This window comes from Vipera berus, assembly GCF_964194415.1.
Source record: "Vipera berus genome assembly, chromosome: 3".
NCBI lineage: Eukaryota > Metazoa > Chordata > Lepidosauria > Squamata > Viperidae > Vipera > Vipera berus.
The window spans coordinates 61,079,923-61,096,828 of record NC_138204.1 but is presented as its reverse complement, the minus strand read 5'-3'; the positions used below and the strand labels follow the sequence as shown (position 1 = coordinate 61,096,828).

Sequence of the window (16,906 nt, the reverse complement as noted above, 5' to 3'; positions counted from 1 at the left end):
TACAACTTGGCAGCATCCCCACATGATCAAAATTTGGATGCTTGGCAACTGGCATGCATTTATGACGATTGCAGTATCCCGAGGTCTTCTGTTCAAATTTTGAGATCTACTGACAAGCAAAATCAATAGGGAAACCAGATTCACTTAACAACCATGTTACTAGCTTCACAACTGCAGGGATTCAACTTAACAACTGTGGCAAGAAAGGCTGTAAAATGGACCAAATTTACTTAACTGTTTTGCTTCTTGGGTTCAATTATGGTCATAAGTCAAGGATTACCTGTACTAACATATTGCCCTTTTTAAAAATTATTTTTTCAAAAAAAATATCTCATCTTTTTTTCTTCTATTTTCTTTTTTTCTGCACTTTTATTTTTCATTTTTCATCTAGCTTGGTTTATATTAGTTCTTAGTATGTTTATTATACTATATTATACTATACTAATATTATTATATTATATATCATAATAATTATAACTACTGATAACTTGAATAAAATGATTAATGGTACATATGCCAGTGAAGAGTTGAATCAGAAAAATAATCCATATCTGACTGGATACAGAAAGATTCTTGTATTGAGGTGACCATATAAACAACATTTTATCATCAATTCTTGGAGTGCACGGACCTGAAGAGGAGTGGTTTATTTTTATTATTAGTGTATGGTGTTGTTACAGTAGCCAGGAGACCACAATGCTATTGTAGAGGAGTAGTTACCCACAGGAGAGTGGCTAGCTGAATGACTCCTCCTGCAGCATCACCCAAGGCCCCTCCCTTCCTTGAGCTGCCTCCCAAATGGGCAATGCAACTGGGAAGGTTCAGAGCCGTCAGGAATCTGACTGCCTGCACAGAGTATCAGCTCAGTTTCTCCACCAAAGTGGTCCCTATCTATCTACTTTGCATGGTGTTCAGTGGACAGAAGCTGAGGTGAATGACAGGAGTTCACCTGTCACATAGTGCTTGAGCTTAAACCACCAGAGCTGAAACCATTTCCAGCATCATTAAGCCACCGAGAATACCATGCTTCTATAGAGGAGTGGTTGAGAATTTACCATGGCAATTCTGGAAACTAAATCAAGAGCTACCCTCAGGTCAGAAATGAGGATCCAAAGCTGTGCACAGGAGACAAAAATTTACAGTCTGCAACCTTTTGCATTTGTGTCACTAGCTCCGTAGCAACAACAGGTTTAAATAATAGCAATGTTACTGTAGGAAAGCTTTTCACGGATGAAAGCAATTTCATCATACCAGCTGGAGGAAATTCTAGACAGGAAAATATTATGTCACTACGCGTTCCTTCAACTGCATTACTGTAGTTCTTGTTGAGATTTTTTTTCACGTGAGCTTTGTGGCTCCAAGGCAATTCATGTAAATATTGCCTTTATACTACTCTTTATTTCTTTAAAGAAGAGGCTTCTTTGTGCCAAAAGGGTTTAGAACAATGTATTACACAATGACAAGAAATCTCTATAAGAATATCTTTGGTATTTGTTTGAAGTTTATCTTGTTTTACAATAGCTCTTTGAGGTAAGTCAAGACTGTTTCTTACTTCACTGACAGAAATATGGAGTTAGAAAACTAAAAGCTAAAACTGTAAGCTGACATGAACAGGAGAGATTGTTTTTTTTCTACAAGTCTGAATACTTTGTAATTTTTTGAAATTAGGCCAAAGGCCAAACAAATGAAAGTAAGGCAGGCCTTGGGCTGCAAATCATTACTAGTGGTCCATTTACTGGTCTAAACTCTGAACAACAATTTATAACTTATTTCTTCAAGGTATGTCCATTTTTATCATTTAGCAATGTGTTGTTCTTTTAAACTAAGCCTAACCTTTTGAGTTTCTTTAGGAGCTTACTCAGCTCATCCAAAGTAACCCCATAAAAAGATATTGATAGCTAAAAGAATAACAGCATTGCTATTACAAACAGCTTTCCACACTGTCTCTTCCTTGATGTCAGTGAGCTTCTTCTGAGTGGCTGCTTCCTCTTCTCTTGTTAAAGTGGATTTAGGATTGACAGAAATTCCACAGAACCAGAAATAAAGTTTTTTCCAGAAAGGATGTTTCACTTCTGTAAGAGAGAAAGGAATAAATTTAATATGCATTGGGGTTTTTTCCTATGTAGTACCACTGGAACAGGCATGTAACATGTAATTGAAAAACAGCATACAATAGCAAAGGATAGATATGAACAGATGCAAGTTATATGTAGTCCTCAATTTATGACCACAATTGAGTCCAACATTTCTGTTGCTAGGCAAGGCAGTTGTTAAGTGAGATGGGTCCATTTACAACCTTTTTGCCTTAGTTGTTAAAGCAAATTAGTGCAGTTGCTAAGTGAGCCATGTGGTTGTTACAAAATCTGTCTTAACATTAACTTTGCTTGTCAGAAGCTGGCTGGAAAGGTCACAAATGGTGATTATATGACCCTGGGACAATCCAAAAAGTTGACCACTTCTCAAAAACAGTGTTGTGCCTACTCCAGCAGCCTACAAAGCAGAAGGAAGAAGGAATGGGAGAAATGCGGCTCATAGAAAAAGGCTCCCTCTAGTTTCTGTCCTGTTCATCATTGGATTGAACCTTCCGTAAAGAGCTTGTTGCCTTGACTGAGCTTTACTGCAGAGAAAAGCACAAACTTCAGTCATCATCCGTAGTACAGAACATATAAGGAAAACTCTAGTTCTGAACTACTTAGTTAAGAAGGGCAACTAAATCCTGGATTTTTGTCATTCAGTCTCCTTTCAGCAAATTCTCTCCAGCAAATTAATTGTATTTACATTCTGATTAGTCTCAGCTGCAACTGCTTACAGAGCATTAACTTTGTGTTAACCAATTATGAGGGTCTCTAATTTTCCATGCATGCTGGCTTTGCACAGTCACAGGGGATTAGGACTGTTGTGTGTTCTCCCGCCCTTTGTCTCTCTTGACTCCTGTCCTTTCAACAGTGTCTGCCTGCCAAGAAAAGCCTCATCTGCTGAAGATCTGCATCTCTCTTTGGGTGGGCAAATGAGAAACAAAGAAGCCCCCATATCTTTCCAGAACCATTTATAAGAAGAAAGTTGATTGAATGCAGTTCTTCTTATGTGTGCATATAGAAAGGTCTCTTTTCTACACAGCTGCTAAACACAGAGGTTCCTTTATCATCTATCTTATTTATCCTACACTTTCCTACCTAAAAGAGGAAGGAAGGAAGGAAGGAAGGAAGGAAGGAAGGAAGGAAGGAAGGAAGGAAGGAAGGAAGGAAGGAAGGAAGGAAGGAAGGAAAGATATTGCCCAGAAAAATAATGAGTCAACCTATCTTTGAGTCATGGGCTGATCCAAAATTGTTTAAGGAAAACTCTATATAATCTTCAGTGATATCCAACTTTGGGGAATCCCTAATTATTTGACTCTTAAGTATACATTTGTCATGAAAAAAACTCATATTTCAGCATGTCATTTTTTTTCTCTACCTTCTTGCCAGTCTTAACTTCTGGTTACTGTCTGGATAAGTCCAAGCAGTTTTCTTGGCAACATTTTCAGAAGTGGTTTGCCATTCCTTTTTTCCTAGGGCTGAGAGACAGAGTGACTGGCCCAAGGTCACCCAGGTAACTTTGTGCCTAAGACTAGAAGTCATCCTCTCCTGGTTTCTACTCCAGTAGTCTTAACTACTATGTGAAGCTGGCTGTCTTCTATGGATATTATAATTACTAATTGTCAATTTTGTTCTCATTTCCAAGAATCAAGTTCCTCTGCCTTCAAAAGCTGCATAAGCAAGACACTAGCAGCCTCCACTGAGGGATATATATGTTAAAATGTGTGAGTTATCAGGCATAATATCATGATAGAAGGTCCATCCCCTTTTTAGATATGCTAACATTGAGTCCACAACCAAAAGGAACAGGACTTTGTAACACAAGACTTTGTAACTGAAGACTTGCAGACTTTAGTTTCCAGAATTCTCCAGCCTGGTTTAAAATCGTATCATGGAGGGGTGGGAACTTACAAAATTTTGACCTGTTAAGCTGCTATAAAAATGGAAACTCAAATGGAGCTTGTAAGAACTCTGTGCGAGACTAAATTAAACACACCCTCATATAGTCTTGCTGTAATACAATATGTTTTTATGAAAAGATGTTACATTTCTTTTACAGTTGGTGCTAATAACCTAATAAGATAACTGTTGATCCTCAGATGTGAGGACAGATGAAATGGATTATGTGCAAACAAAGGTGACAAATAATTAACAACTTTAGTCTCAACAGCTGCTTCAAATGTGAATTAAAGTGCCCACTGGAACTTCAGATTATAAAGTCTGGTTTCCTTGTCATTCCTTAGTAGCTATCAAATTTAATTCTTTTGAATTACAGACTGTAATTAAGATACCTCTTTCTTACCTCACTGTACTTCTGTTAATTTACTTACTTCAAGCAATTGGAATTTAAAGTGTCCATAAACTTTCTTTAGTTCTCAGACACTAAATGATGGATCAGGAAATTATTTAGAGTTTAGAAGTACACAATTTCATGAATGAAAAGTCACTGAATGTAAGTATATATACAAAATTTAAAACTACATTTGAATACAATTATGTCGAGTAATATAAAAATAATATTTAAAAAATGGCTTCAGGGTGGCGAAGAAATGAAACATATACTTTCCCATTATCTATTCAATCTATACACTGAATATATATGAAAAGGGAAGCTGGGCTGAAAGAAGAAGAACATGGTTTTAAAATGAGAGGAAGAATCAGTAATAATTTATGCTATGCTGATGACATTACTCTCAGAGCCAAACATGCAAAGGATTTCAAGGCTCAAGTAATAAAATAAAATCCACCCAAATTGCCATAATTTGCTCTGGATTTGGGCTTTGCCCTATCATGTCCTATATTATGGCTTCCTGGGACGGGGGGGGGGAAACCCCTCTATTCTATAAATCCCTGTGTGATCTACAAATCAGTCCTCACCTATCTGGCACCTTCCATATGTGCTATGCAAAGCACCTAAAAATGTTTGCAAAATTTTATTGGCTAATATTATATTTTAACAGATGGAATAAAATTATTGGAATATGCTTTCCATTCATCTTTAGTCAATTGTGTTAAAGAACATACTTCTTGCCTGAAAAATAAATGCTAGGTATAAGAACATACTGTATCACTTGAGATTCAATTACTATGGGTTCCAATGCCAGGATAATGTCAGCAATAGGGCCCCTGGGTGGTAAATCTCAGTGATTGTCCCTCTGCTTTGGTTGGTTTTACCCGGGCAATAACAATTGCCTCATCGTTAATATTCTGGATGATTGTGATTTTTTTAAAAGGGGGTTTATAGAGACTGATTAATTTTCAAAATATGTGATCTTATGAATTAGTGGAGATAAGTGGTTAGGATTATTGCTATTGTTTACTTTTGGAAACGAGTGGGGAAAGGAAGGAAGGAAGGAAGGAAGGAAGGAAGGAAGGAAAGAAGGAAGGAAAGAAGGAAGGAAGGAAGGAAGGAAATGTTACATACCACCATGTTCTTTGTCTGTTAAATCTATGTTCTCTGATGATGAAATCACTGAATCCTCCTTTTGGGAAGCAAGTTCTGTATTTTGATGGGTGCAATTCTCCATGTCTTTTTCCGGAATTTCACTGTATCTAGTCCACCATGTTAATCTGGCAAGCTGAATAATTGCAAATTAGAAACAAGAAAATAAAAGTTACAGAGCTGTTTGAGTGACGGTTTGACAAGGAAGAATGCTACTTAGGTGACTATCATTTTGCATGGATAGGACAGAATATACTTGAACTGCCTTTGCAAATGCTTAAGCACAATCTTATATAATTCTACTGAGTTATAAATCCCACTGAAGTCATTGTCTCCTAATATCAAATGAACATAAAATTGTATCTTAGAAAAAGGCACACATATCACGTTCTTTAATGCAAAAATGGGCTCCCAACAAAAACTGTCTGTATTTTAAACTCAGGCAGGCATACTGGAATTAGGTATCTTATATTTTAACCAAAACTGCTTAGAAAGATGGGAACATAACGTGCAAGAATAGTTGATACTATTCTGTCTAGCTTTTCAACAGCATATAACTTTGTAATTTGTTTGGAGCGTATATTTATTTAAAGCTCTACCTTGATACATGCATTGGAAACTATTTCTAAAGCTAAGCTATTTTCTTTACCTTTCCTTTCTTGGCATTTCTACACTTTCTAAAATTACTGCTGTACTCTTTTTATTTTATTGAATGGCCAGACATCCTTCTTCTGCCTATTCTTTGCTTCAGATTGCTTCTGTAAAAATACATGGACAGTGCAGGACCTCTACATAATGAGTAACTCTCAAAAGGTGCCTTATAAAAGAAGAGTACCGGTAGTTTAAATAGTTTGAATCTCGGGTATAAAATGTAGAAGATGGTTTCCAGTTGATGCAAAAAGCTGTATAATCTTCCAAAAGATTTATTTCTTTATTTAAATTATTTTCAAACAAGGTGAGCAAGGCTAATCTTTCTTGTCACATTGTGCAAAATTGTTTTGATTTGATGATTCACATCTTTCCTAAAGAAGGTTTTCAGGAAGGCTTTTTTTGGGGTGGGGGGGTGGGGGTGCAATAGGATTAGAATAAAGTGAAGATGGAGGATGTCGAAGTTGCTGAGCAAGAACAAAGGACTGAAACTTTATTGTCCAGCCAAGGAAAGGTGCTACCAAAGACAATGCACAGAATGATTCTGCCTTCCATTTCCTCTAGAACAATAGCCCTAGGAGGATTAGAAGACACAATCTTCCAGTTTCTAGATCAAGACATTAGCCATTACATCAACTGGACTTGTCTGCTTTTATCTTCCCCCTCCCCGACACTTTAGAAGAAGATACAAAACATTTCATACCAGCTTAAGTCCAACAAATGTTTATAACTGTAAAATACACTTAGTTATTCTATTTGGAAGAGATTCAGGGTTGGTGCTCAGATTAATGGTATAACCTCCCTATATATGGTATCCCCTAAAATTTCCTGAATAGGCATAGACAACCGCTCAGAACAATGTCAAAACTATGAAATTTTATATTTACATCATAAGATTGTACTCAAGCACATAAGGAACAGAATTAGCATTACCAATGCAACATAGATTTCATCTGCAGTCTGTTCCCCCCCCCCACACACCCCTTGACGTTGCCTATGCAGAGAATAAATATGTACAGTATTAATTTATAAAGCCACTGATCCCAGTTCAGTCGAATCGGGTGGATCTTCTGATTCAGTTTGAGAAAGTGTGGCACAATCTGAATACTCTAATCGCTGATAGCAGGATATGGAAGTTTCCTATATTGGAAACAAACATCTAATGAATCACAAACTCACTCCATAAAACCAGTGATATTTAAATGAAATATTTAGGTATTTTCTGGAATAAAACTTTCTGTGTTTGTTTTAAAGCAGCCAAAGAAGTAAAATTCTTTGTTAGTAAACTTTGATTGTACAATGTAATTGAGATTGGTTTGGAATGAGATGCTCTTTCAAAATGCCAGAGCTCCAGCAATATTAATCTTTTCAGCTCACAAGATTGATGCTGTCTCTACTGAAATACGAAAGAGGGTTCAATTAGAGCCATTAAATTTTACATTTCCTCCTCCGTTGCCTATTGTAATATAATTTCTTATCCATTGTCTGCTCACTTCTTGATAGCATGTGCATTGTGCATTAGTTGCTTCACAATATGGAAACCAGGCCTGGTTTCCATATTGTGAAGCACCTAATGCACAATGCACATGCTATCAAGAAGTGAACACACAAACACATATCTCAAAATATTACTATCCAAAACACAGTGCTCTTAAGGCAACAAAGCAAGCAGAGACTAAAAATATATTTGAAACAATAGATTTCATGCTAGAATATCACTTACATTTTCTTCTGGAATTGGTGGTGTGCAAAGGCTCACAAAGACTATAACAGCAACTGTGAGTCCAAACAGAATAATAGCAAAGTACAAATAATGAACATCTTTCAATACAGATGGTCTTTGATCCTCCTCACCACATGAGGGTGCTGTGTAGATAAATTCCATAACCATCCGAATAAATCCCACTACTAGTCCAAACATTAGGCCCCAGAAAGCTCCCTACAAAAAATACAGGGAGATAATTTTACTGACATAAATCTTGGTAGCTTATTTACAGGCTTCATTACTGAGTTTACAGTGAAAGAGGTCCAAGATTTTCTTTACATACTTATTTTTGGGGTAAATTTGATTTAAAGTGTTTTTATTTAAAATTAAACAAAATTTACAGTGTTAACATTGTAACAGAGAGATACTTATGAGAGCCCCTGTTGTCTCAAAACCAAATGGTGATATATAAATTTAATAGAGCTCCCAGATCAGGAGTGCAGGATTTTATACTACAAATGTTGTTTCTCTTTACTGTTATCTAGTAAGAATCCAGATGTTTTAGCCCAAATGTAATAGCCGTAAATGTAGAATGACTTCTATTAAATCCCTATTTCTAAACCATTTATTTAGCAGATTCTTTTATCCATAAGTTATTGAGAGATTTACTAAATCTGGGTTGCAAAATCTGGATGGCAGCAAGATTATTAGAGTTTTCTATATATTCATTTGCTGCCATCTAATGCTATTAAGAGTTTGACACTCCAGATCTCTATGAGACTATGATAAATTAAAGGAAGATTAAAAAAGATACAGCAATGGGTTTTGTACGAATCCCGATCAAACAACCAGAAAATTACCTTATACTTCTAACAGTAACCTAAAAGGAAGTACCTATCCCTGGTTCACTTTGTTCTTGTGTTTAAGTTGTTTCTTTTTGTAATTTATTTTCTTTTCTTTTCTTTTTATTAAAGAGTTTTACAAAAAAAATTTTTACAATACATATCCCCAAAACCCACCCACCCCAAACCACCCCCTTCCCCCCCACTTCCCAGAGCTAAATACAGGGTTATAGATATAATAATCATATTCTAACTAAAAATTATCCATAATATAAAATTAACCAAATTCATAATGTGCTTTAACTCCCCTTTAACATAGATACATACAAAGTACTAACACTAAAATTAATAACAATATCCCTTTAAAATCTCATAAGCTAAATGAAACTTTTTAGTCCCATATTTATTCTGAATATAATCAATCCATCTCCTCCAAACTGAAATATATCTTTCTTGTGAATGATCCTTCAAATAAGCAGAAATCTTAGACATTTCTGCAAGATTCGATACTTTAAACAACCATTCTTCTAAAGTAGGCAAACTATCCTTATTCCAATATTGTCCCACCAGTAACCGTGCTGCTGTTATCAAGTTCAACATCAAATTGGTTTCTTTAACATCACAATCTACAACAATGCCCAATAAAAACAATTGCGGAGAGAACTTTATCTTTCTCTTAAAAATCTTTTGAATGTTCCACCAAATTTTAACCCAGAAAGCTTTTATATTTCTGCAAGTCCACTACATATGAAAATAGGTGCCTTCTAAACTCCCCCATCTCCAGCATTTAGACTGTAAGTTAGGATACATGTTAGACAACTTTTTGGGATCCAAATGCCATCTATAAAACATTTTATAAAAATTTTCTCTTAAATTTTGAGCCTGAGTAAATTTAACATTTCTAACCCAAATTACCTCCCAAGTATCCAACGGAATTGGTTCCTGGATATTTTGTGCCCACTTTATCATACAATCTTTAACTAGTTCCGTTTCTGAGTCCAATTCAATTAAAACATTATATATCCTCTTTATATGTGCACAATTTAAATCTCTAATTTGTTTTACTAAATTTTCATCTGTAATTGTGATGCCAACCTTTTGATCCAACTTCCACCTAGCTTTCAATTGGGTATATTGAAACCAAGAGTAGCTTATGTTTTCTTGTCTTAACTCATCTAATGATTTAAGTTGCCAATCATTCCCTTCCAATCTAAGTAATTCCTTATAGGAAAACATATCCAAACTCACTCCCATAGATACACCTTCTATCGCGTGTCCAGGAATTCCCCAAATCGGTATTTTATAATTTAACTTATAATAATACTTTTTCCAGACACGCAACAAGGCACTTCTAAGAATATGAGATTTGAAAGCCCTATCCACCTTTTTATCATAAAGCAAATATGCATGCCATCCATATACCAAATCCCAACCCTCAAGGTGAAGTATTCTCTTATTAGTTAAATTAAGCCAATCACTAACCCATGTCAAGACCACCGCATCATAATACAGTTTCAAATTCGGCGCCTTGAGTCCCCCTCTTTCCCTAGCATCTTGTAAAATCTTAAATTTAACTCTTGGTTTTTTCCCCGCCCAAATAAATTTATTAATACCCTTCTGCCATTCATCAAGGTTGGCATCCTTTTTCAATATAGGTGTCATTTGAAACAAAAAGAGAAACTTCGGCAGAACATTCAACAACTGCGATTCTTCCCAATAGAGATAATTGTATTTTTTTCCAATTATTTAAATCCTTTTGTATCTTCAACCATAATGTTTCATAGTTATTGTTATATAATTTTGCATTTGAAGCTACAATATACACTCCCAAATACTTAACCTTTTTTACTATTTCAAAACCTGTTAGTTTAATTAACATTTCCCTTTCACTCATAGACATATTCTTAGACAATATCTTAGTCTTACTACTATTTACCTTAAACCCAGAAACCTTACCATACTGAGTTATAATTTCCATCAAATCTATAACCAATTGTATCGGTTGAGATAATGTCACAACCAAGTCATCAGCAAAAGCTCTCAATCTGTAATCATTCTGTTTTATTTTAATTCCCTTTATCATAGAGGACTCTCGAATTTTAATTAATAAAATCTCTAATACAAACAACAATGGTGATAGGGGGCATCCCTGTCTTGTACCTTTTTCAATTTTAAACATTTCTGTTAGCCCCCCATTAATTATAATTTGTGCAGTTTGTTGTTGATATATAGCTTTAATAGAATGTAAGAATCCTTCTCCAAAATTCATTTCCTCAACAACTCTAAATAAGAATTGCCAATTCAATTGATCAAAAGCTTTCTCTGCATCCAAAAATATCAATGCTGCATGGACTTGGTTGTTCTTATCCAAGTATTCAAGCAAATTTACAATTTGTCTTACATTATATTTCATATACCTTCCAGATATAAATCCCGATTGATCACAATGAATCATTTGTTTCAAAACTTGCATTAATCTATTAGCCAATACTTTAGCAAAAATCTTATAATCTGTATTCAAAAGCGATATAGGTCTATAATTTTTAGGCTGAGTATGGTCTTGATCTTCTTTTGGAATCAATGATACAAAAGCTATCCTCCAAGATGGAGGAACTGCTCCTCCAGTCTGAATTTCATTAAACAAGATCTTTAAAGGTTCAATCATTTCAACCAACAACATTTTATAATAAATTGCTGTTAAAACATCTGTTCCTGGGGCCTTGCCCACTTTCAACTGTTTAATAGCTAAAGAGATTTCCTGTGATGTTATTAAGCAATTCATCTCAAGTTGTTGTTCTTTTGAAAGTCTCGGAAAATGAGCTTCCTGTAAATACTTATCTATATCTAAAGCTTGTATGTTTTCTCTAGAATATAATTTCGAATAAAAATCTAAAAAACTCCTCTTAATCAGCTTTTGTTGATAGACTTCTTTTCCTTTATATTCTATTTTATCTATAGTACGTAATTTCTGTTTCTTCCTTAATTGGTAAGCCAACCACCTACCAGGCTTATTAGCGTTACAAAAAGTATTATGTCTAGCATAACACAAGTTAGTTGCTACTTGGTCAGCCAATAGCATACTAAATTGTTCTTTCAATAAATGTATCAAAATCCTTAAATTATTATCCAATGGATTCAAAATAAAGTCTTTCTCCTTAGATTTATCTCTTCCTCAAGATCTATACATTTTTGCATTTGCTTACGCCTATAAGCATTGTTCATATAAATCAAGACCCCTCTCATATAAGCTTTACTGGCATCCCAAACTATTCCCATCGATGTACCTTTATGCATATTTATAACAAAAAATTCTTTCACATGTTCTCTACATTTCTGCAAGAACACCTCATTTGTAAATAAATTTTCATTCAGTCTCCAGGATCTTCTACTACCATCTTCAGCAAAAAACTCCAACCAAACAGGACTATGATCCGACAATGTCCTAGGAAAAATCTTAACGTTCTTAACCCTAGAGAAAAGATCAGTAGTAATTAAAATAAAGTCAATCCTAGAGAAAGATTTATGTCTATCCGGAAAAAGTAACATCTCTGTCTTTCATATTCCTTTCCCCCCATACATCTCTTAATTCCAGATCCAAATAAAAAAAAAAGCTTTGGGCAATTTTGAATTAGAAAGGTTTTTGAAGGATCCCTTCTTGTCTTCAGATGGGTCCAAAACTCCATTCCAGTCCCCCATCATAATAACAGATTTGTAATCCAATTCAATTAATCTCTGATGTAAAAATTTAAAGAATTTTTGCTGTTGTTGATTTGGAGCATATAATCCAATAAGAAAAACTTTCTTTCCTTGTAACATCAGTTCAATACTAACATATCTCCCTTGTTTATCCGATTCAATTAGTCTAGCCGAAAAATCTTTTCTTAGATAAATGACCACTCCAGCCTTCTTGTCCAGAGCAAAGGCTGCAAAATGTGTTCCCAACCGGGAATTAGCCAAATACTTTTGGTCCTTTAATGCAATATGAGTCTCTTGTAAGCAAACAATATCATTTTTATGTTGTCTCAAATAGTAAAATACTTTCTTTCTTTTCTGTGGTGAGTTTAAGCCATTAACATTCCATGTCAGGAACTTCACCATCTCTGGTGACCAGGAGCCTTTGGAACATGACCTGAAGATCACCTGTTGCTCTCTTCGGGCGTGCTCCTCCCACAGGCTCTGAAAAAGCCGCATCTTGCGTAGTTAAACCAGATACAAGCTTCTGTTTTTGCTCTTTTTCCTTATGCTTGTATGCAGCCCTAGTCATCCTCTGTTCTCTTGGGTCCTCCTTTAACGCCAAACTCTGCTCCATAGTCTCAGCCTGCTGCATCTCCTCAAGAGGCAGTGACATTGCACCTTCACTCAACTGTTTATCTTCTTGTCTTACTTCTTTTCTTTTAACTCGAGGAGACGGTGGTGAGCCTGCTTTAAGGACCTTAGTATAAAAATCTTTTGCTTTTAAAATTGTATTCAACCTATACCTCGTCCCTGCATAATTCACCACAATTCCATTGGGTATTTCCCATCTAAACTGAATTTGTCGCTTCTTAAGCTCATCGGACAGAAAAGCAAAATCTTTCCTTTTTCTAAGGATTTTTGGAGGTATCTCCTTTAAAATTATAATATCTTGGCCTGCAATTTGAAATCTTTCCCGATAAAAAGCCTGGATAATAGAATTTCTGGTTGATCTCCTGGAAAAGTAAATCACTACATCTCTAAGTAAATTTTTCTGTCTAGCAATCCAGGAATTAACCCTAAATGTCTTATCCATTTCTTTAAGTAATTCTTCAGGTTCACATTTCAAGACAGGAGCCACTGCTTGTGCCACTTCCCATTCCAAATCTTCTTTAGGATTCTCTTTAAGGCCTCTGATACGCAATGCAAACTCCATGTCTTTATATTGTGATATGGTGACTTCATCTTCTGTTCTATCAATTTTAACCTCTGCTCTGTCTATTTTCTGTTCAGTACTGATGATTTTATTTTCCAGATTCTCCACATACTCCATAACTGAATCCACATGAACATCCAGGCATTCAATATGTGCAGCCAAACCCTGAAGTGCAAGCACTATATCCTCCCTCATCTGTTTGTTTTGATTAACAAATTCTTCCTTTGTTTCCTTTATTTCTTGTTGTAATACTTGTGTCAATACTTGTGTTGACTGCATCACAACTTGCTGTATGTCTGCCAGTGTAAATGCAGGTGGTGGTGGGGAGGGTGGTTGTACTGTAGGTTTTGTTGTAGTCTCCCCTGCAGCTTGTGGTAAAGGTGAAGAAATAACACTTTTAGAGATTGTAGGGTCTCCCCCATGCCTCGCAGCCATCTCTTAGGTTTCGATTTCCTCTTTCTCCCAGCAGAATCAAAGTTCAAAAAGAGGGGGGAAAAAGAAAGGAGAAGGGAGAAAAAATAAAAGTTTTTCTCCCAAAGTTCCTTATTCTTCAATAAAGAAAAGACAAGCTTTCAAATACACAAAATCCGGTACTGGGTAGAATCAGTTGCAGATTGTATCTCTTGCTATGTTGCAAAATATAACAATTTTCCAAAACAGTCAATTCACACAAGAAAGAAACATTCCAGCGCCATTTTTACTCCATTTCCATCAGCTTAAAACTTGAAGAAGATAATAAGTCTGAGTTAAAGTTAAAATCGAACTTGAAAATTCAAATCCTCCTGCTTCGCTCTGCCTTTTTCTCAAAGAAAAAAAAAATACTCACAGTCCCGTCTAAGCAGCAGATGTAGTTGTCGTGTCTAGTTCCACTCCTTTATGGAGTGAAAGCGTCCTGGGAGCGGAGAAAGCCTGGGCTCCAAGGGAACTCACTCCGTTAGCCTCCAAACTCATTGGGGAATCACAGAGGAGCTCTACCTCTAGCCAAACAAGCTTGCCTCTCCCTCTTCTCCCGAGGGAGAGACTTCGGTGCCACGGGACAGCTGATTTTCACTGCCTCCGGGCGCTCTAATGCATCCCAAGATTGGGCGGCTTCAGAAACGCCGCCATTCTGCGCGGCAGCGCTACCGGAAGTCTGTAATTTATTTTCTTTACCAAAAATAAGACAATAGTTTACTTTTTCCCACCCAGTCTCCATCAGCAGGGCTTTATTTTGTGTAGTCAATATTTGATATTTTTTTTTCCCATCTTACTGAACTTTTGTTGCACACCATGGGTTTGAGACATGCACAGCTATTGTTCTTAAAAAAAACAAAGGACATGGAACAACTGCTTGGTGATTATTGACTCTCACAGCAAGTTAAGCAGAAATTGACTTGTGGGGAATTATGGAACTTAGGTTGACTTGCTGATATAAGGATATGAAATTCTAAGAAGAAAAGCTATTTATTAAGTTTATTGAAAAGAGACTAGTGAAATAGCACTTGATTCCTGTGGATAGATTTCCCACATAATTATATAAGGCTTGAAGTCTCAAATCAAAGGAGGTTTGATGGCTGGAAGATTAAAGGTAGGGAAATTCTGTCTCAGAATAAGAATTACTTTCTAAACTTTGGGGGAAAATAATAGAATGCAATTCTTTATAATATTTCTTTCTCCTCCCCCTTTCCATTCCTTCCTGAGCCTGTCACTATTTTCCATTAAACCAGTAATCAAAGTCTTAAGAATCTTTATAAAGTGAAACTGTGCTCTAATGGGAGTAAATTCCAAAGATGTTGCATTCAGGAGTCAATATAATTGTAATGAATGGTCTTGTCTGCCCTTAAAAAAACTATGAAATGATGACATTGGGAAGATACTATTATTCATATAAACCTTCTCATTGATTCTGTACTTACTGGCTCATTGATTCTCCTGCAGAAGATTGCTAGGATAAACAGAGCAGTGATGGGTGGCGCTAGGTAACTGGTTATTGACTGAATATAGTCGAAGAGCTGACCGCTATTGGCTGTCTGGATGATGGGGATCCAAAGGATGCTAATGGCAACAAGAATCAGAACAAACACCCTGAGACAACAAGAGAAAATACAGTTACTTTTCCACAACTTGAACAATGTAGCTTTTTTCACTGCACCTCTTAGAAAATAAAGCAGGGAGGGAGGCATTGCACTGCTGGACAGAAAGACTTTGGGGAAACTGAACAAAAGACTATTTTAAAACTTCAGATACAAAGATATTTCATAGATCAAAAGGGAGAAAGGGGAAGGAATTTTATTAAAAGACATATACAAAGTTACCGTCCAAAATGATTACTTCACATCCCATAAATGAAAGGCATCTGCTGCGGCTATGAAAATGTATACACAGAAGTCATTTTCAACCCCGCAGGGCTATCCCTTAAATGTTTAAAAGCAGATAATTAAGTTCCCACAATGCAGAACTGTGAATGGAGATTGGAGGTTGTCAGTTCCGGAGGGCAGTGCTTGATATGGTTATCTGCTTTGGGATCAGAGGCTTTGTGGTTCTATTTGGGCTGCTTCAGTTTTTATTTAAAATTGAGCACAAAGCCCTTGCTAGGATTTGCTCTTGGTTCTATGAGAAAGGCTTGCAGTCTTGTCATCACTGTAGAATTATTTAGTCTCCAAACAAGATTTTATCAGAAGTCTCTGTGAAGAATATCTGGCAGATGGATACATGAAGCTGCAACCGAAGCAGCGAACCAGATGTGGAAATATATCATGTGGAGCTGAGCGCATCAAATTAACCTTGTCAAATATGCTACCCTCTAAAAGTTTTGGATTTCAACTCCCAGAGCCCTAACCATTCAGGTAAGTGCACAAAACTCTAGTAAGAGGAAAAATTACCTTCCAACAATCATAAGTTCCTGTTCTGTAGCCTTCTTACGAAGCTGCTGCCAGATATCTATGGCAAAGAGAGTGCTGCTGCTATTGAAAATAGAGGTAAGAGAGCTCATCAAGGCAGCCATGATCACAGCAATCATGAGGCCACGGAGTCCTAAGAAACCAAAAAGAAACCTGAGTTAGCTTCCATCTTCAAGTGAGCCCTAATTTAGCCGATTCAGAGTCTCCCCACTTTGTAAATGAAACATATCTCACCGACTGGCATGAGTTCCATTACCAGCTTAGGATAGGCAATGTTGGAACATCCCACTTTAGTGCCACAGACTTTTTCACAGATTGCTGGATCTACGCAGCCCACTTCATCTGTAGTAAGGAAACAAAAGCATTGTGACTCAGCTTTACAGATATTATGGAGAATAAGAGCCTAAAGGACAAAGGTCTTGCATAC

At 36.2% G+C, this 16,906-nt stretch overlaps 1 protein-coding gene across 5 annotated transcripts in view; it reads right to left on the bottom strand.

Annotated features, from left to right (window-relative positions):
* Window positions 1-1,439: 1,439 nt before the first annotated feature.
* SLC5A9 (solute carrier family 5 member 9) overlaps window positions 1,440-16,906 on the bottom strand; it is a 51,543-nt gene continuing 36,076 nt past the window's right edge. For all 5 annotated transcript variants that reach the window (XM_081325870.1, XM_081325871.1, XM_081325873.1 and 2 more), the window contains 6 exons: window positions 16,714-16,821; window positions 16,462-16,612; window positions 15,496-15,664; window positions 7,889-8,104; window positions 5,500-5,653; window positions 1,440-2,072 (listed from right to left, as the gene is read on the bottom strand). In XM_081325870.1, coding sequence (XP_081181996.1) covers window positions 1,864-2,072; window positions 5,500-5,653; window positions 7,889-8,104; window positions 15,496-15,664; window positions 16,462-16,612; window positions 16,714-16,821 — 1,007 coding nt within the window. In that variant the 3' untranslated portion in view covers window positions 1,440-1,863. The remainder of the gene's footprint in view (window positions 2,073-5,499; window positions 5,654-7,888; window positions 8,105-15,495; window positions 15,665-16,461; window positions 16,613-16,713; window positions 16,822-16,906) is intronic.